The sequence below is a fragment of the Myodes glareolus genome, chromosome 9, assembly GCF_982192425.1.
Source record: "Myodes glareolus chromosome 9, mMyoGla1.1, whole genome shotgun sequence".
In the NCBI taxonomy this organism is placed as follows: domain Eukaryota; kingdom Metazoa; phylum Chordata; class Mammalia; order Rodentia; family Cricetidae; genus Myodes; species Myodes glareolus.
This window is the reverse complement of record NC_142034.1, coordinates 103,799,847-103,820,948: the sequence shown is the minus strand read 5'-3', so window position 1 is coordinate 103,820,948 and position 21,102 is coordinate 103,799,847. Positions and strand designations below refer to the sequence as shown.

The 21,102-nt window shown below is 42.5% G+C and overlaps 1 protein-coding gene across 3 annotated transcripts in view; it reads left to right on the top strand.

The window, feature by feature from the left end:
• Positions 1-1,197: 1,197 nt before the first annotated feature.
• The window catches only part of Txndc11 (thioredoxin domain containing 11), a 72,881-nt gene continuing 52,976 nt past the window's right edge, over positions 1,198-21,102 (top strand). Inside the window, exons 1-4 of one of the 3 annotated variants that reach the window (XM_085694550.2) lie at positions 1,198-1,530; positions 7,201-7,417; positions 12,592-12,689; positions 18,163-18,292. In XM_085694550.2, coding sequence (XP_085550676.1) covers positions 1,280-1,530; positions 7,201-7,417; positions 12,592-12,689; positions 18,163-18,292 — 696 coding nt within the window. In that variant the 5' untranslated portion in view covers positions 1,198-1,279. Of the gene's footprint in view, positions 1,531-7,200; positions 7,418-12,591; positions 12,690-18,162; positions 18,293-21,102 lie in introns of those variants that run through there. The other 2 variants (XM_048433209.3, XM_048433210.2) reach the window with 2 other exon arrangements.

Sequence of the window (21,102 nt, the reverse complement as noted above, 5' to 3'; positions counted from 1 at the left end):
CATCATTACTGCTACCACGGAGCACAGTGGATTGCTAGGTCCCTCAGTTGAAGCCTGTCTTGGGTCAGAATTTCTCACTAACTTGCTGACCTTAGTCAAGTGAGCTTTCTAAGCCTGTCTTTCCACCTGAACACGAGTATGGAGTATGGATCAGTAGGGCTATGGTCAAGAGAGGCAGTACCGGGACACATTGCAGTTACTGGAAAGTGTGATAGCTAAGTGTGAAAGCTCTATTGTGCGACAGGCACCCATTCTAAATTCCCGCAACTCTCCTTGTCTTTCTCCCCAGAATTGTATGTAAACTGCTTGCTCAGGCTTTTGTAAACCCGCTTATGGCAATGTAACAGGGATGAAAAGAACAGCTCTTCACTAGTTGAGGGGAGTGAAGCAGTTTCTCATTCAGGTGCACATTACGGAAAAACACGGCAATTGTGGTCTCCACTTTCCAAAAACCGTTCCTCTAGCTCCTCTTGCGCGGCAGGACCGCACGCCTCTGATTTGGCGTTGAGGCTGTCGCCCTGCTAGCAGCAAATAATAAGCTCATTTAATTGTAATTTGGGCGAGTCTGTCAACTTTCCCCAGTGGAATCAAGCTCTGGAAAGAAACTAAAGTGGACTCATCACTTTCTATGAGTCGCCTCATCCAATCCTGATAGCGGAAGCGCCGTTATTACTCTTTACTCTGGCGCAAGCCGGCCCCTCGTCTCTTTCCTGAGTCCTCTCCACACCCACCCCCTTTCTGAAAAGCAGAGAAAATGAGCTGCATCTATGCTCTGCAGGGTCTGCAGGTCAGAGCACTAGGGACAGTTTCGACCCCGAAATCTCGGAAGAGAAGCGCAGCAACAGTACACGAAAGGACTGACAAACCGAACACCCTCTAAGACGCAACACCAACTCGCTTCCGGGAACGAGGCTGCAGCGCCTGCGCAGTCGCCGGATGAGGGTGGGGCCGAGTTTGAATGACTGCTAGACTGCGCTGTCCGTACAAGTGGGGCGGGATCTGCAAAAGGATGACGCGGCCGCGAGTGCTGCGAGCAGCCGCGCAGACTCCGTATGCCCGGGGGCGTGGCCCCAGGGGCGTGGCTTTCGGGGATGGGGGGAGCGTGCATTCGCGCAGACTCTGAGACGGTGGGCGGGGCGTCTTCGAAGTGTCGCTGACGTGGAGCGTCCGGGTTAGCGGGCGCCGCTGCCTGCGAGGTCCGGGAGCTACGTGCGGGGCCGGCCCTCCGGGCCCGAGGCGGCGGCAGCGGCAGTATAAAGCCGGCAACGGGGAGCATGTAATGTCGGAATGCGGAGGCCGCGGCGTCGGCGGCGGGAGCAGCAGCAGCGACGACGCCGAGGACGAGGGTGGCGGCGGCGGCCGCAAGGGCTCCGGCTCCCTCAGCCCGCCAGGTGTGGCGGCCTCCTCGGAGGGCCGGCTCCGCCGCGGATTGCGCGGCGCCTCGCTCATGGCGCGCCGGCGGCCGGAGCTGCTGTGCGGAGCCGTGGCGCTTGGCTGCGCCTTGCTCTTCGCCCTCAAGTTCACCTGCAGGTGAGGCTGCCGGGTCTCGGGCTTCATGGCCGGAGCTCCGCCAACGCGGCAGCGCGGGGTCAGCTCGGGGTCTCCGGGTCGGAGGTCATAGGTCTCCCGCGGGGAAGTCTGACCTGGTCTGGGGCGATAGGCTTGACTCTCCCTGTGGGCCGCAGTCTCCCACTGTCCCTGTTCCACATGGGGGCCTTTCAGGGTGCTGCCCCTTATCAGTTTTTGTACCGAGGGCGTTTGGCCGTGTTCCTGAACTGCTTCTCACCTGTTGGGGTCTGTCGGGGTGCACATGTCAATTCTTGTCGAGGCTATACTCTGTTTTCTCAAGGCTATACTCTGTTTTCTCATCAATTCCATTTCCCTTAATGAATACTTGCAGTGTAATGAGTTGCAAGCCACTTAGGAGTCTTAGTCGCTTTTGGGAATCCAGGCACGCATTTAATGTAATGACAATCAGTGCGCACTTTGGACTCAGTACTTGTTAATGCGGAAGACAAAAATCCCTGTTCCCTCGAGTATTTTCATTGAGGTGATATACAGTAAACAAACACTTCAGAGACCTTAGTAAGTGCTATGCAGGAAATAGAAGGATGAAGGTAGAAAGGACAGAGAGGCTTTCATAAGAAAGTGGCATTCGAAGCTTGTACGAAGGAAAGGAAGGGACCAGTGCTGGAAGAGACTGCTACTGAACAGTTAAGTGCAGAGATCTGGAATCTGCACAGAGTTGGTCTTTTCTGAAACTTGGGAGAAGCCCTAGTAGGCTGGAGTTCATTGTGGAACTAATGGACTAATGGACGCTAATGTCCCTCTTCTATGGGAATACATAAATACAGAGTTTATATTTCAATTATACTTCTCGCCTCAGATCATCATTTGAGATTTCAGTTTATAAAATCTGTTGTCACTTAACATATCCTCTTGACCCTTCTGTCCAGTGGGTGACTTATCTGGGCCCATATTGAGTGTAATGAAGGCAAGATGAAGTCCCTGTCGTCAAGGGTCAATGGATTGAGGTTTTAGTGGAAAGAGACTAGTTTTTCAGTGTTTGCCGTGGGCCAGGTGCTGTGCTACTGCGGGATTCAAGGTGTGCGTCACCATGCCTGGCCTGGAGTTCGAATTTTTTGTCTTAAGCAACCAGATGTTATTTTTATTGTCTTTAGAAGGAAAATACAGAAAGTATTTTACAAGGTGGAATATTGCAAGTTGGCACTTGGATTCAAATTAGGAAAACAGCCCTTCTCCCACTTCAGGGAGTTGTTGATTCACTTCAGTTTGTCCAGCTGTGAAAACAGTGCTCAGTGTTTGATCTGAGACAACAGCATATGACTTTAATGATCTTTAATGAGGACAGAGACTTAAGGAAGAATAGGATCTTTTTTAAATTTAATTTTACTTGTCGTCCAGGTCTGAAATGAATGAATTCAGTCTTCTTCACTGAATTCAGAGTGGATGGTATATAAAAAAGTAGATTTGCAGTTGAACCACAGTGAATTGTGCATTTCCGAGCGTCTGATCTCTGCCCGCATCTATTTATAGGCATTCAGTCTCCGTGCATTCGTTCTGCTTGCTTTCCTTGTATCCTGACTTTATGGGAGAAATGTGTATGTGTGTAAAGAATAAAACTGCATGCATGTATGCATGCCTTTTGGAAGGGATGCTTAAGGTATAAGTTTCATATAAGAATTGAGTTTGTAAGATGGCAATAAGGCTTAGTGGGAAAGCACTTACTGCAGAAGCCTAATAGGTGAGTTTGACCCTGGAACTCACAGAGGAAGAACACTTTTGAGAAGTTGTCTTCTGACTTCTTGGGAATGCCTACACTCACAAACATTGTGCACTCAGACACAGTAAAGTTCTTCTTCTTTGTAAACAGGCCTTTATTGTTCACAACCAACTCTTGTTCTTTGTATCTGTTTTGAAAGATTAAAATCTGTAGGAAATTTCTGATTTAAATATAAGTTTTGAAAAAACGTCAAGCAAATTTTGAGAGAGACACAAAAACTCTAGAGGGACTGTGATAGAGGAGAGGGCCATGTTTCTCTTTCCCATCTGTTTGGTTTGTGTTTTATCTGGATTTTAACTTTAAGGACTTCTCTACACCTGTGAAAAATAATAAGTTGATGTCACATATTTCCTTCAGATTGCATTATTTTATGCTAAATACAGTTTTTCTTCCTTTGTTTTTGAGACTGGATCCCATTTAGTTCAGGATGATTTCTTTTCTTTTCTTTTTTTTAATAGAAAGGCCAGGCAATCTGACCTCTCTCATTCCCTTTATTCATTTATTTACTATGTATACAGTGCTTTGTCTGCGTGTATGCCTTCAGGCGAGAAGAGGGCATCACATCTCATTACAGATGGTTGTGAGCCACCATGTGGTTGCTGGGAATTGAACTCAGGACCTCTGGAAGAGCAGCCAGTGCTCTTAACGTCTGAACTATCTCTCCATCCCATTCAGGATGATTTCAAACTATTTTTACCTCTTAAATGCTGGGATTTCAGATGTCTATAACCATGCCTGGCTTTAAAAAAAAGTCTTAATTATGTGTATGTGTATGTGTATATGTATATGTGTGCATATGTGTGGATTTGTGTACATGAGAGCAAGTACTCATGGAGCCCAGCGGCATTGGATACCCTGGAACTTGAGTTACAGGTGTTTCTAAGCCACTCAATATGGGGACATGGGTGCTGGGCAGTGACCTTGGATCCTCTGCAAGAACAGTGCCCATTCTTAACTGCAGAGCTCTTAACAAGCCCCTGGCTTTGTATTTGAGTCAGTGTGTTACTTTAACCCAGGCTGACCTGAACCTAACTGTTCTGCTTATCCCATCTGAATGCTGGGATTATAAGTGTGCTGTCATGCCCAGTTCATCATTTGATGAGTCATGCATTTGAATGGTAGGAACATCACCAGCGGACAGTCTTTCGGATCTCTTCAGAATATGCCACTTTTCTTCACAGGACCCTCTCTACCTCTCTGCATGGCTATCTACCTGCTTGTCGTTCAGGCTTTGGCTTGAGAGGTACTTGATTACCACCTTGTCAGAATCTGTGATGTCCACATCTCCATACTGAGTTCTTCCACAACAGTGCTCATTTTGTGTAGCTTTTATTACTTATTGTTTATATGCCTGTTTCTTTGCCATCTTCTTCCTCTAGGAAGGAAGTCCCTTGGCAGCAGCCTTTGCTTGTGTTGGAAGCACAAGAGCAGTTGCTCAGGTAGATTTTTGAATAGTTGTGCAAGGATTGTACTTCTCATATTAGGGAAGTATCCTCCATAGGCAGAAAGCTCTGCAGAGGCTACAGTGGGGAAATGTTTCAGTAAGTAAGTTTGAAGTCTTTTTCTTTTTTCTTTTTCTTTCTTTTTTTTTGGGGGGGGGCATTCTGTTATGGCCTCTGATATCTAGCTTTTTTTTTTTTTAACTTGGCATAATTATTTTGAGATTCAGTCAGGTAATGTATTAGGTTTTGTTTGCTCTTTCAAAAACAGATTTATTTATTTTTATTTTATGTGTATGAGTGTTTTCCTGCATGTATATAAGTGCACTGTGTGTGTGCATGGTACCTGTAGAGGCCAGAAGAAGGCATTGAATCCCCTGGGACTGGAGTTATAGATGGTTGTAAGCCAGCATGTGGGTGCTGGGAACTGAACCTAGGTCCTTTGCAAGAGCAGCCAGTGCTTTTCACCGGTTCCTTCTTGTATTTTTTAAGTTACTACTACCGCAACATTTATTTATTTATGTGGGGAATATATGGCTGCCAGAAGTTGGTTCTGTCCTACTATGTGAATCTCAAATTTTGAACCCAGGTCCTTAGCCTGGGTGACAGGCGCCTTTACCTGCTAACCCATCTTGTTGGCTCTTGGGTTTTTTTTCTCAATTTTTAGTAATATTTAATTGTAAGAATATTTGCCTGATGATTTACTCTAGCCCTTCTTCTTCTTCTTCTTCTTCTTCTTTTTTTTTTTTTCAAGACAGGTTTCTTTGTGTATCTTTGAATCTTTGGCTGTCCTGGAACTCACTCCATAGACCAGGCTGGCCTTGAGCTCGTGGAGATCCGTCTACCTCTGCCTTGAGTGCTGGAATTAAAGGTGTGTGCCACCACGTCCGGCTGAATCATACCAACCTTTATGCTTACTGCTGACATTCATTCATTTGGTTTTTGAAATTAGTATCCTTATGTAGCCCAGCCTGGCACTTGTTCCTGCCTCTGCTTTCTGATATATTTTTAAAAGTATCTCTTTTAGGACTTTATTTTGTACCGGCATTTACTTCTTAGTTGAGTGACTTAATCTATTTTTAATTAATTGTGATTATTGATATAGTTGATTTTTCTTGCTTCCTGTTTTCATTTGTCTCTTCTGTGTTGTTGTTGTTGTTCCTTTTTTAGTCTTTTACTTTGTTTTGGGTTACTGTATTGTTTTAGAGCACTGTGCTCAGGGCTCTATGCTCTAGCATTGGACCCATGTGCCTGGTGGGAGAGTTGTGACCCTTCTGACTGGGAAACTTCCTAGGTAAGGCTCTTGCTTTGTTCTTCAGTCTTCATCTTTCCTACCATTGGGTTATTATTTGTATGTAAAAGTCTATGTTAGTGTTTCTTTTCCCCTTAGATATTTATAGGCCAACTTCACTTAATAAATGATGTTTTCTAAAAGTGGACTCAACAGTAAATGTCTGCTATAGGAACTGACTAGTGATGTTCTACTTGTTCTTTATACAACCAAACACCACTACCTGCAGGAAGTAACCCAAAGAGTACTCAAATGAGTGAAATCTGGCAGATGGATGTGTTCCATTTTGTAGAATTTGGAAAACTAAAACATGTACTACACATCATTGATACCTATTCAGGTTTTCAATGGGCAGCTGCTTTGAGTTTCACAAAGACTGATTTGCTAATCACACATATACTAAAAGTTTTGGCCATCATGGGTATACTGCACAAATATAGATAGCTCCAGCCGGACTGTAGAGATGGCTCAGCAGTTGAGAGCATTGACTACTCCTCCAGAGGTCCTGAGTTCAATTCCCAGCAACCACATGGTGGCTTACAAGCACCTATAATGAGGCCTGGTGCCCTCCTCTGGCCTACAGGCAGGATACTGTATAAATAAATAAATAAATCTAAAAAGAAAAAATCTCACCCAAACAGATAGCTCCAGCCTGTGTCTCTGGATTCCTCGCTTTTGAGCATTAGAACAGGTAGTGGCAATGCTTGGAGATAAGTGACTTTTGTGGAAAGTCATGCTGCAAAGAGGTGAGGCTGGAACTTGGGGTTGTGGGTAGTGAGACCATGGGTCATACCATTCTTCATTCTTCTCTTAGCCCACACCTGCAGGACAGTACCCAACACCTGCATTGTCCCAGCCAGGTATTACCTTAGCATAATGTATTGCTTTTTGTTTCAGGGCAGACTTTTGAACTTATTTTCTTACTCAAAAGAGGCCTTTAAGGGGAAAAAAAAAGGCTGGGTGGTGGTGGTGCACTTGGAAGGCAGAGACAGGCGGATCTCTTGAGTCTGAGGCCAGCCAGGTCTGCATAGGAATACCTTGTCTTGGAACACCCCCTCCCCCCAAAACAAAACAAAACAAAACAAAAGTCTTTGTCCTTCCACACAAAGCCATAATGTAAGACAAAAATAAGCTGACAAATCTTGTTTGTGTTTACTCTTTTTTAGTCGAGCAAAAGATGTGATAATACCAGCCAAGCCGCCTGTCAGCTTTTTCTCCTCGAGGTCCCCAGTCCTTGACCTCTTCCAGGGACAGCTGGACTATGCAGAGCATGTTCGCCAGGATTCTGAGGTAGTTCTGCTGTTCTTCTATGCTCCATGGTGTGGCCAGTCCATCGCTGCCAGGGCAGAAATTGAGCAGGCAGCCAGCCGGCTTTCAGATCAGGTAATGCATGCCTTCTACCCAAGCAGCAAGTGACTGTCAAGTCTGTGTATCAGAGAGTATGGCCCCTCAGAGAAATTGTGCCAGACTGGCAGTGATGTCCAGGTGAACTCCAGGAAACCTTGTCAGGTAAAAAGCCTATGAAGAAGCAGGAAGGATCCTGTCATGATGGTCAGAGTAGCAAGAATGGGAATCAGTTCTTTGGCTTCAGAAGGAGTTGTGTGCTCACCCACGATACCAGTCCTCATGTTATAGCACACACTAAAGACAGTAGAGTAGAGCCCAAGAATCCTAGTAGAGCTCTCTCATGACCAGCTTATGTGGCTTGTTATCTCTTTTCTGTTGTAAGTGGTATGCAGGTCATGGTGCAAATTTGGAGGTTAGAGGACAACTTGCAGGAGTCAATTCTCTTTTTCCTTGTAGCCAACTACTTAAATATTTATACAGGAAAATTTTATGTATAATAAGACTAACAGTAGCTGGATGTGGTGGCACATGCCTTTAATCCCAGCACTTGGGAGGGAGAGGCAGGCAAATAGATTCCTGAGTTCTAAAGCAGCAAGGACTACTCAGAGAAACCATGTCTTGAAAAACAAAAATTGTTGTGGGAGAATTGTCTGTAATCTGTCAATCATGTTTTAAATAAACGCTGATTGGCCAGGCAGGAGGTGTAGGTGGGAAAACCAGACAGGAAGTGAAAATAATGCAAGGAGAGCAGGAGAATTCTGGGGAGGAGGAAGTTGATTCCTCCCACTCCTGCCCAGATCACCGAAGCAGCAGGATTTGAGCTGCCCCACTGAAAAAGGTACTGAGCCACATGGCTAAGATAGATCAGAAAAATGGGTTAATCAAGATGTGAGAGTTAGCCAGTAAGAAACCTGACCTAATGGGCCAATCAGCATTATAACTTATAGAGATTTCTTTGTATTATTTTCTTTGGGACTAAACAGCTAGGGGGCAGGGCAGGACAGAAACACAAACAAGCAGGCCCCCTCATGTTACAAAAAACAAACACACAAACAAAAAGGACTAAGGTATGTTTCACCAAGTTTGATGACTTGAGTTCAACTTCTGCATTTCTGTGGTTTCTGGAAATTAAACACAAGTCACCAAGTTTTATGGCAAGTGCCTTTATTTGCTGATCCATCTCACTGGTCCCTTGGTTAATTAAAAAAAAATGTGCACACACACATACATATATAAAATTTTATGTTTATGAGTGTTTTTGTATGGAGATCAGAAGATGGAGTCATATCTCCTATAACTGGAGTTACAGATGGATCACTGTGAGCCACCAGGTGGGTGTTGGGAACTGAATCCCCATCCTCTGAAGGGGCAGCAAGTGCTTCTAACTGCTGAGCCAGTTGCCAGCCCTAGTTTGTTTTTGAGATGGTGTTTTGAGTGGTGAAGGCTGGCCTTGAATTCCTGATACTTGTGCCTCATTCTCCCAGGTGCTGAGATTAGAGGTGTGCGCCACCGCACACAGACTGAAAATGACTATTTTATGATGCCCCTTCTGCCTCTGAGGCAGCTCATATTTGGCAAAGCTTCCCTATTCATAGAATTTTAAAGTAATTTAGTGTATTAATTGTACCAGAGGTAGTGGGAAAATGGAAAAGTAACTTGTAGCTAAATCTTAGGTATTTAAATTGTGGCTCCAAGGGCAAAGCATCATGCTTTATGTGGAGTCACTGTGACTGAGACAGTTACAGAAGTGACCTGTGGTAAGAAGTGATGAGCTGATGACTCCAGTCCCACATTGATGTGATGACTGACTGTCCACAATAGGAAGCAGCCCCTGAAGTTCTGAACTAGATAGAGAGATTTCTGCCTCAGTTTATATGGTAGTTTCATTCCTGAGACATTCCATGAACATAACAGCCATCTTCACACGTAAGATGGGCTTAGATTCTGGGTTTGAAATATAACAAACCAGACATTCCAGCATCATTGCTAGGCAGGCATTTGAAAATACTGTAAGCTAACAGGCTGACTCTGGCACACATAGAGCAGTTGTGAGTATTGCAGGACATCTTCAGGTGGTTTGCCTAACCACTGTAGCAAGCAAAAAGCCCCATGGTAGAGAAGCATGATTTGAGCTAACTTGGGTGGGTGAGCCCCTGCGTTGCAGAATTCATTCAGAACTCTCAGTTGTTATTCCTAGAAACAAGAAATATTACAGATAGTGCCTAGGTGCCCTGTCTAGTTCCATGAAGCCTTTAAAAAAATTTTTTTTTTTTTTTTGTTTTTTTGAGACAGATTTTCCCAGTAGCTATATAGCCAGTCCTGGAACTTGCTTTGTAGACCAGGCTGGCCTCGAACTCACAGAGATCTGCTTGCCTCTGCCTCCCGATTGCTGGGATTAAAGGTGTGCATCACCACCGCCTGACTTAAAACTATTTTATACCTTAAAGTATACCATGTACATTTCTTACCCTGTTAATATTTCCAGAGAGGAATCCCAGCACTTAGAGGTAGTAACAGGAGCATCTGGGGTTCAGTGCCATGCACATCTACGTAATGAGTTTGATGCCAGCCCAAACTACATGAGACCCTTTCAAAAGAAAATAATAAAAAAAGACTATGTATATGTGTATATGTATAAATTATGTGTTTGTGGTATGTGCATACATACCTACCCCCCCATATATAGTTAGCTGATAAAGATGACTGAGTGAGTAAAGGTGCTTTGTGCCAAGGATGATCTGAAAATTGAAAGTCCTTTTATATCAACTTTTCAGAGAGGAAGCAGGAATTCTAAGGGGGCCCGGGGCAAGCATGCAGTTTATAAACATGAAAGAAAGCACCACTTTCCCCATCACTCCGCAGCTCTCTGAATTGGAGAGCAGGGGTCTGTCTCCCGTGTAGGAAGCAAAGGGGAAATCCATTGAGTTTCATGTTAAGGTGGTGTTGTTTGTGGCTGGTGTAAGCGGTGTGTCCCGAATCATGAAATAGTAACAGCACTATTTTTGTGTGCCAGGTACCATGCTCGTCTTTACAACAGTACTTCCAAGGTTTTTTGTTTTTTTTTTTTCTCTTTTACTCGTGCCTTTCTTAAACAGGGTCTCTGGCTTTCAGGGCTTAGCAGTCTGTTAAACACCCACAGTGACACAATGACCAGATGTGTTCCTTTCAGTTCCTCCTAAATTGAGAGCTTGTGGTTCTGTGTGCATAGTAGGGAAAAGACAGTGAGTTTATTTTTAGAAACAAGCAAAAATCATTTGAGCCATATTGCCTAGTCAAATTAGCAGATGGTAGATTGTGCCCTATTCTTAAGTAAAGAAAATGAGACATCAGCCATAGGTAATAAATGTTGCTTTTTCTCCCTTAGAAATGGACTAACGGGCCAGAGGGGTGAGTCAGTGGTTAAGGGAACTAACTGGCTGTTCTTCCAGAGGATCCTAGTTTGGTTCCCAGGGCCCACATCAGTTCTGTAGGTCACAGTTTCATGTACTGGCCTTCAGGGGGGCACGCACACACACACATACACAAAACATACACTTACACAGACATAAATACATACATAAAAACTAAAAGTTTTAAGAAAAGAAATGGGCCCTACAAACACTGAAGTGTCCTACAAGTCCCTACTTAGAAGTCCCTACTAAGTTGAGCACTTGTGCTGTATCTGTAGACAGAAAGCAAGTAAGCAAAGTATTTTTGTTTTATGTGTATGCAGTGTTTTCCCTGTACCAATGAGTGCCCTGTGTTCATAGAAGCCATAGGGCATTGGATCTCCTGGAACTGCTTGCAGATCTTGTGAGCTGCCATGTGAGTGCCAGGAACCAAACCTGGGTTCTCTGGAATAGCAGTTAACTGCTGAGTCATTTCTCCAGGCCTAACTCTGGTTTTTTGGTTTTCCAAGACATGGTTTCTCTGTAACCTTGCCTATCTTGGAACTCATTCTGTAGAGCCTTAACTTGAACTCAGAGATCCACCTCAAGTGCTGGGATTAAAGGCATGCACCACTACCACCCTGCTCAACATCTACTTTTAAATGTATATTTAATCCATGTTTTTACTGTTTAGTACTGACCTTCTAGAACATCGCCTTAATCTTATCTTTATTATCTTTTAAAATAGTCATTGGCCTTGGCCTGGAGAGATTGCTCAGTGGGTAAAGAAAGGCACTTGCCACCAAGCCTAAGGACTTGAATTTAATCCCCAGGGCCCACACAATGGGAGGACAGATTATCATCCTCTGACTCCTCTGTCCTCTACAAGTATGCCTGTGTGCATGTGTATCTCAACTCAAGGTCTTTCAAATGTTAGGCTAATGTCCTAACACTGAACAACATCCCTAGCTCCCACCTAAGATATTTCCTTCAGCTAGGCATGGTATGGGCATGTATGTCTGTACACCACATGCCTTATGCCCTAGGAGAGAGCACTGGGGTGGAGGAACTGGAGTTACAGATAGTTGTAAGTCACCATGTGGGTGCTGGGAATCAAATCCATGTCCTCTGAAAGAGCAGCTACTACCCTTCTGAGTCATCTCTCTAGCCCCAATTTTTCATTTTTGACATAAGATCTCATTCTGTAGATCAAGTTAGCCCGTATGTAACTCATGACAATTCACCTGAGTCAGTTCCCTCACCCCCACCCCTCATTCCTATGCCCCAGTGTTGGTATTACAGTTACGAGCTACCACTTAGGCCTATGTTTTATTTTATTGGTAAATGTCACCTTAGAAAGCTTGAAACAGTTGGGCCGTGGTGGCGCATGCCTTTAATCTTTGTAGTCAGGAGGCAGAGGCACACAGGTCTTTGAGTTCAAGACCAACCTGGTTTACAGAGCTAGTTCCAGGACAGCCAGAGCTACCCTGTCTTGAAACTGCACACCCTCCTCCTCCAAACAAACAAACAAACAAAAAAAAAAAACAAAACAAAAACTGAAACAGAGCCAGGCCTTGTGGTACATACCTTTAATTCCAGCACTGGGGAGGCAGTTTTAGGCCAGCCTGGTCTGCAAAGCAAGTTAAGAACAACCAGAACAGTTATACAGAGAAACCCTGTCTTGAAAAACAAAAAGAAAAACAAAAGTTTGAAACAGGATTGGTTTGGTTTTTGTTTAATACTTTCTGTTCTGTTGGCGGAACTAGTTGTGTTTCTACAGTTGTAAGGCTTGGTAACTGTTGAGTTGCTATTCATAGTCATATGAAACCTTTGCCTTTGCAGGTGTTGTTTGTTGCAATTAACTGTTGGTGGAACCAGGGAAAATGCAGAAAACAGAAGCATTTCTTTTACTTTCCTGTAATACATCTATATCATCGGAGGTAAGGTGTTGACGGAGTTTTCTATCCTGCCCTGTTCCCACAGTTGTTTAGCCCCAAATAAACACACAGAGGTCTACATTAAATATAAACTGATTGGCCTATTAGCCCAGGCTTCTTATTAACTCTTATAAATTATATTAGCCCATAATTAATTTTTGTCTATGTTAGCCATGTGGCTTGGTACCTTTTTCAGTGAGGGAGTCAATCTTGCTTCCTCTGCAGCTGGGTCACCACTCTAGCTTTCCTCTACCAGAATTCTCGTTGCCCCTACTCTACTTCCTGCCTGGCTACTGGCCAATCAGCGTTTTACTAAAATATGATTTACAGGGTACAAACCATTGTTCCACAGCAGTAAGGACTTGCAGTGGTATTTTCAGCCCCACTTATATTTATCAGTTTATCAGTGCACTTTGGTTAATTTTATATATATATAAAATTATTAGATAGTCAATGTAGAAAATTGAGAAAATACAGATAGACAAAAATAAATTTAAAAAAATGTAAAGGGATTTGATAATTGTGTCAGCCATGAGCAAGCAGTGTGTTTTGATTGTCTTTTTCTGTGAATGTGTATGTCAGCCCTCTAGTTGTAATGTTATTTTCTAAATTGTTCTTTTACACTTTTGTGAGCATCAGTGTATGTTTACATCAGTGTATGTTATCGCATTGTTTTTAAAAGTATGAATTACTCCATTGTATGGCTGTACATTTTAGCTATCCAAAAGTATTATGCAGTGCAGAAGTACACCCTGTTCCTCATTCTGTTAACCTGGTAGTGTAGCATGCTCAAGATAATAGCTTTCGCCATATATGGTGGCACGTGCCTATAATCTAAGCTACTTCGGAGGCTGAGGCAGAATGATTTTTTGAGGCCAACCTGGACAATTTGAATCCTATTTCAGTCAGCCATCTAAATAGCTGGGAATATTAATTCAGTAGTAAAGTGATTTTCTAACATAGGTGACCCGGGTTCAGTCCCTAGTATTGCAGAAAAAGGGGAGGGAATGTTGTACCAGTTCTTTCAGTTAGGAAGAGAATTACTAGTACTCCATAATTTCAGAAGTGGCAGAGGGTAGAAACCCTAAAGAAAGTTTCAGGATTTTTTATCTCTAGTTATGTTAATTTTGCTAAAAGGGACAAACTACCTATGGTTTTTAGAATTTATTCATTTATTTTGTTTTTTGAGGCAAGGTTTCTTTGTGTAACAGCACTGGCTGTCCTGGAACTCAGTTTGTAGGCCAGGCTGGCCTCAAATTCAAAAAGAGATCTGCTTGCCTCTGCCCTCTGAGTGCTAGGATTAAAGGCGTGCATCACTGCTGCTTGGCGGTTTTTATTTTAAACTATCTCTTGTTTTTTAATCTTTTAAAATTTAGTATGTATGTATGTGTGTGCCCTTCTGTTGGTATGAGTGTATATAAGTGTAGGTGTGCACCTAGAACAGAAGAGGGTGTTGATTCCCTGGATCTGCAGTTTTAGATAGTTATAAATTGCCAAACATGGGTGCTGAAAACCAAACTCTGATTCTTTGCACAAGCAGTTACATCTTAGCTTCAGAACCATCTCTTTAGGCATAAGACTGACCTACTTACCTACCTGTCTACCTGTCCGTCCATCCACCGATCTATCTGTGTGTGTTTGTGTGTGTGTGTGTGTGTGTGTGTGTGTGCGCTTGCGCGTGCGCATGCACTTGAGTCTTTGTATATGTACCATGTGCATACAGGAGCTCAAGGTAGTCAGAAGGAAAGCATCAGATTCCCTGGAACTACAAGACATTCTGGACCATCATGTTGGTGCTGGGAATAAAATCCAGCAAGGGAAGATTGGACCGTGCTCTTAACTATTGATCCATCTCTCCAATCCATTTATTTATTTATTCATTTATCCATTCATTTATTTGTGGGGTGTTAACAGGATCTCACTGTGCAGTCCTGACTGTCTTGGAACTCACCATGTAGACTAGGGTTGCCTGAAACTCAGATCTAACTGCCTCTACCTCCCTAGTACTGGGGTTAAATAAAGGTGTGCACCACCATGACTTGCTTTGTTGGATAAGGGATCTCATGCTGTAGCATAGGCTGGCCTTATAGTCACTGTATAACCCAGGCTGGCCTAGAATGTAGTAACTCTGCTTCAACTTCTCCTAAGTGCTAATGTGATAGATAAGTGTCACCACATTTGGCTTTAAGCTATTTACTTTTACCATATATATGTTAATGTTTGGTTTTGCAGACATGCTCAGGTCCTAATATGGAAGTTAAGTGATGTTTGAAAAAAATCTGAATTTGGGCTATTTATTTAGAGGCAGAGTCTCATTATGCAGCCCTGGCTGTTCTGGAACTTAACTATGTAGACCCAAGCTGGCTTTGAATTTAAAGACTGTCATGCTTCTGCCTTCTTAGTGCTGGGATTAAAGGCATGCGCCACCACACCTAGTTATAAATTTTGATTTTTGAGACAGTCTCATTCTGTATTCCAGGCTAGCCTTGAACTGATGATCTTCTAACTTTAGCCTCCTAGGGCAGAAGATGGAATTTAGGTTTCATTCTCTGTGATTGGCTTAAAATCTGAAAGGACAAGTGGGACTTGACTAGTGAGACCTTTATTTTTAGGGCTTCCCTCCCCTCCGCATGTCCCTCCTGGTCTTAGTAGGTCTCACAGCAATCATCAGCAAACTGGTCTCTATCCCACTCTGTCCCAGTTCTACTGCTTTAACATAAACTGTGGTCAGACAGGGTTTTACTGGTACAATTGGTGTTATTTAGTCAAGACTACCTTTTCCATCCTCAAATTTTCCATTGTATATCAAATGATTGTGGTTTAATGTTCACCGAAGGAACAAGCTGTCTTCTCTTGGTAGCCATTTAGACTGCTTTGGATTTCCCCACTCTGCTTCTTGTTCAGTGGTTTCTTCCTCTGTGGGTTCTTAAACATAAGGTACGCTCCCAGTAACCATCTCAGGCCTACTTCTTTTCTCGTAAAAGCCAGTAGAAACCATTGTGCTGCAGGGGATGGTACACTTTTTCTATTTAGGTCCCTCTGTCACTCTTTGGCTTTGGAAAAAGGACACAGATGCCCAGTGGGGTGGTTAAACCTTTCAGGCTGCCAGAGGTAGATTTAACTTGATGTGACATTAAAATGAGCAGTCCCTTGAATTAGGATGGTCATTTTGAGATGTGTGAGGAAAACACATCAACTGTCTGTGTCCTCAGCTTCTGTAGACTTTAAAGTCAAATAGTCCAAGCTAGCTGTTGTGCTGCATGCCTTTAAACTCAGAACTCTTTAGGCTGAGACAGGCAGATTGCTGTGAGTCTGAAGCTAGCTTGTTTAAAAAAGTGAGTACCTGCCCCAGTACCTTGGTTTTCTGCATAGGGGCTTTGAAATGCTCACTCTTCATCTTAGCCTTTCTGTCTATTTCATCACTTAGTATCCAGTGTTCAGCAGTGCTGAGCCACAGGAACTTCCCAGATAGACTTTTTCATGTTCTGAGATTCTAGAGGCTTCATTTTTATACATGTGCATACATCCTTATATGATTCGTCCATCAACTGAATGCTCTTGGGCTCTCCTAGTATTCAAAAGCTTTTCCTGCTTACAGTGCTTGCACATGTCCCACTGGATCTCATGGCTGAGCAGATGCTGCTGCTGTCCGTGTCCTTTGTTGCTGTAATGCTTCATCTTGTAACTACTTAAACTAATGGTTTCTGCTTTGTGGGACAGACTTTTGGGATTTGTACTGATGTCCTCCCAGGGTTGATGAAACCGAGTTTGGAGCATGTAAATGGTTCTCACCCTGCTCACACAGGAGCTCTAGATCGGCTCATTCTACACTGATGGCTGTAGTTTCTTTTTCTACACTTTATACCTTAAGTAAATGAGATTTCTTCATGGATTGGCTCTTTTTTTTTCTTCTTTTTTTTTTTTAATGAGACACGGTTTCTCTGTGTAACAGTCCTTACTGTTCTGAAACCTGTTTTGTAGACCAGGCTGACCTCAGACTTACAGAGATCCACCTGCCTCTGCCTCCTGAGTGCTGGTATTAAAGGCATGTGCCACCAGTTCCCAGCAGATGGGCTCCTTTTGCTGGACAAAACATGTTATCAGATGCTTTCTTGATTTTTTTTTTCTTCATTCATTCATCCATTCATTCACTCATTCTTTCATAGTATGTTTGAGACAGGTTCTAATGTGGTTCAGGATAGCCTCAGATTTGATATAGATAATATAGATTACCTTGCCCTCCTCCACTTCCTGAGTCCTGGGATTAATGCACTACCATATCTGTCCTTATTATTTTTGTCTTTCAAATTAAAATCTGTTGATAATTGATAGTTATGGTAGCAATTATTTTATTTTTTAATTAAGAAAATATTTTTCTCTTCAGCCCTGACTGGCCTGGAACTCACTATGTAGAACAGGCTGATCTCAAACATCTACCTGTCTATGCCTCCCAAATTTTGGGATTAAGGTGTGCTTCACAATGCCTGGCTTCTTTAGTTGGTGGAATTCTTACTTCTGTTTCCCAACTGTGCTTGTAGAATGCTGTGTTTACCTTACTATTTTCACACTTTTATTCCTTTGATATCATATTCTATAGTGTGCACTGAAGAATTGTGTTTATCTCATGTATTCAAGTTTTTTTAATTATGTCACATCATTGTGAGTACAGCATATATGTAATTCTTTCCTGAGCTCTGTGTATTGCTACTGTGAACAGTAAACTTAATGTCAATCTCTGTAGAGAAAAGAAAGGTGGTGGAATTTCTGAATTTCAGTGCCCCTCCCCTCATCGTTCAGTAACATTTGTATATATTGTGGATCACTGAGAGACTTGAGAGACTTTTGATGAGTTTGGGAGGATATTGAGGCAGTCAGGTGAAATTCTGATTAGCTCAGGGTGGTGTTACTGTTTTGAGAGCTGGACCAGGTTCCTATTCATGTTGAAGCATAGCCATAAGGGACACCTCCTGACTTCACCCTTGCCATTCTGTTCCTGTTGTAATGATACTTTAAACAGGTGTCAGATTTGCTTAGTGATCCCTTGTTGGTGTGCCTTTGGGAATACTAATAATTACTTTATAGTAGGGAAAACGTCAGCTGCCAAAGTTTCTTATTTCACAGTTTCTTTGAAAAGGGAATCTGCCTATGTGTGTTAAGTGTTATAGCTAAGATCCTGAAATTCTTTATCATGTGGTTAGTTTCCAAACCACCTTTTTCTTTTTTTAGTAGAAACTAAGTTTTTCTTTTGGAGAAGAGAATGATTTTAATTTGCAACTGGATTAAAGTTGACCTCATAGATGTGCTTGTTTCTCCCACCTAAAATGCTGGTTCTCTTTTCACCTTCTGAGCAAAGTAGGCTGCTTGTCTCTGAACCAGTTGTTAAAGCAAAGATGTTTTCATTGTGTGTTGTTGATGATTTTAATGCATGGTGTATTGTTTTTATTTATTTATTTATTTATTTGTTTTTTGGTACTAGTTTTGGACCAATCGAATACAAAGGCCCCATGAGTGCCGTTTACATTGAGAAGTTTGTTCGCCGGGTGATGAAACCACTTCTCTACATCCCATCTCAATCAGAATTGCTAGATTTTCTCTCGAACTATGAGGTACCTTTCTTTCTTATCTCCTCTCTTTCTGAGACCTTTACTGGGTTGAACTGGATTGTTTATATTAAGTGGTTTTTAGTTTTTGTATATTAATTGTACAAGATAGTGGGTTTCATTATGACATTTTCATACTTTTAAAAAAAATACCTCCTGGATTTCAGCAGTTAAAAAATTACATTGGTGGCTGGAGAGCTGGCTTAGGGGTTAAGAGCATGTAGTACTATTCTTTCAGAGGATCCAAGTTTAATTCCCTGCACCCTCCTCAGGTGGCTTGAAGCTGCCTGTAACTCCAGTTCTGGGAGATTTCATGCTTCTGGGCTCCTCAGGCAACTGCACACACATGCACATATACTTCCTCCCATTAAAAGTAATTTTTAAAAAATCACCTTATAGAGAAGCCCCAGTTAAAGTGCATCTTGAGATGCTAGTTATAAAGGTAGCTACCAAGTGAGCTTTAAAAGACTCGAATACTTGGAAAGTCCTGTCTGTTTTGTTTGATTTTTAAACAAATACTAGCCTTGTCTTATAGTTTACTCAAATATACAATTAGCTCATAGTTTCTGTGCAACTACTCATTTTTTTTAAGATTTTTTTTTATTATGTATATGGTGTTTTGCCTATATGTCTGCCTGCACACCAGAAGAGTGCATCTTATAGATGGTTGTGAGCCACCATATTGTTGTGGAAGAGCAACCAGTGCTCTTAACTGCTGAGCCATCTCATCTGTCCAGCCCCTGCAGCTACTCATTTCTAAGAATATTCTTTGACCCTCTAGTATTGCACTGTGAGGTACCTGAATTTTCTTGTCTGTTGTAGTTTAGCCTTTTTAAAAATCAGCAAATATTGGGGGCTGGAGAGATGGCTCAGTGGTTAAGAGCACTGGCTACTCTTCCAGAGGTCCTGAGTTAGATTCCCAACAACCACATGGTGGCTGACAACCATCTGTAATGAGATCTGGCACCCTCTGGTGTGCGGGCATACATGGAGGCAGAATGTTGTGTACATAATAAATAAACAAACAAACAAACAAACCTTTTTTTAAAAGCCAGCAAATATTGCCAGAAGGCGGCACTGGATTCCCTGGAGCTAGAGTTATAGGTGGTTGTGAATGTCCATCTGGGTGCTGGGACCAAGCTTCGGTCTTTTGCAAGTAGCAAGTGCTTTTAACTGCTGAGCCTTCTCTCTAGTGCCTAGGTTTTCTTTTTTGAGGCAGGATTTCGTGTATCCCAGCTGGATTTTGATCTCCTGACACAGACACAGCTGAGTCTGACCTAGGGCCAGTGATTTCTTTTCTTAACCTCCCAAGTTGTTTCAGGATTTGTGATGGTGTCAGTGTTTTTGTTTTAAGGCAAAGTCTTGGTAGTAGGGTTAATAGTTACTTCTGACTGGCCTAGTAGTTATTTGCCAAGTAAGTCCAAGCTGGCCTCAAACCCACAGCTGCCTTTCTTCTTCAGCACTCCCCTAGGTGAGCACCTGGAGTCACTGGAGGTAGTTCTCCAAAATAGTGAAAATTTGATATCATGCTTAAGTCAAAGCTTGGGCTGGTGGTTTAATTTCTTTAAGCCTTAATTTTTCTCATTTATAAAATAGAAATAGTCTAGATAAGACAACATCTCTAGGATGAGAGTTGGGGTCTCTCTACATAATGAGACCTTGTCTCAAAAAATAAAAGTAAAAAAAATCTTTGGGAGCTGGGCTGTGATGGCACACACCTTTAACACCAGCACTCTGGAGGCAGAGGCAGATGGATCTCTGTGTGTTCAAGGCCAGTCTGGTCTACAGAGTGAGTTCCAGGACAGCCAAGGCTACACAGAGAAACCCTGTCTCCAATCCCCGCAACACACACACACACACACACACACACACACACGAGGGGGGGGGTAGAGAAAGAGAGAGAGAAACACTCTCAAAATATTATGGAGAGAGGGGAGGAAGTGAAAATTTTGAATGGTATTATTTATAAAGCAATAAAAATTAAAAAAATATATGGAGAAAATTCTAGGCATTAGGATTGTTGTCAAGTCTTTAAATGTCATACTAATAATGCTGGGATTCCTTATTCATGTTTAAGAAATTGTTTTTATAATTAAGATGATAAAGTGATCTGCAAAGACTGACTCACACAGTCCTTCAGTTTTTCTCTGTTGGGATGTTTGTAGAGTACTTTGCCCAATTTTTTATTATTCATATTTTCACTCTTTAAAGAGAAAGAAATGAGAGAGTAGCAACACATAGCATAAAGTTCCTGTGAACCTTCCAATACATATGTGGCAGACACTGATCATTTCTGCACCTGATAATAGGGGAGGAGGAAGGCAGTTTTGTCAGAGACTTATATCCAAAGGAAAGTTTTGTTTGTTTAGTTTTTGTTGTTATTTTGGGGCAGAATTTGACTCTAGCCCAGGTTGGCTTCAGACTTTCTGTGTAACAAAAGATGACTTTGAATTTATGATCCTCCTGCCGCTACCTTCTTAATTATGGACTTTCAGGCATGCCTCAACACACCTAATATATATTGGGCTGGGGACTGACCCAAGGCTTCCTGGACCCTAGGCAAGCAATCTGCCAACTAAGTTACACCTCCAGCTTTCTGCTGCATTTTTTTTTCTTTTAAAATGTTTTATGAACCAGGCCTGGTGGCACAAACCTTGCCCTGTGTGGCAGAAGCAGGTGGATCTCTTGAGTTCAAGGCCAACCTGATCTGCTGAGTAGTAGTGCCACTCCCTATGCACCTGTGGGGGAACATTTTTATTCAAACCATCACATTGAGTTGTCAGTATTTATTCTGAGAATGGAGAATGGCCCATGTA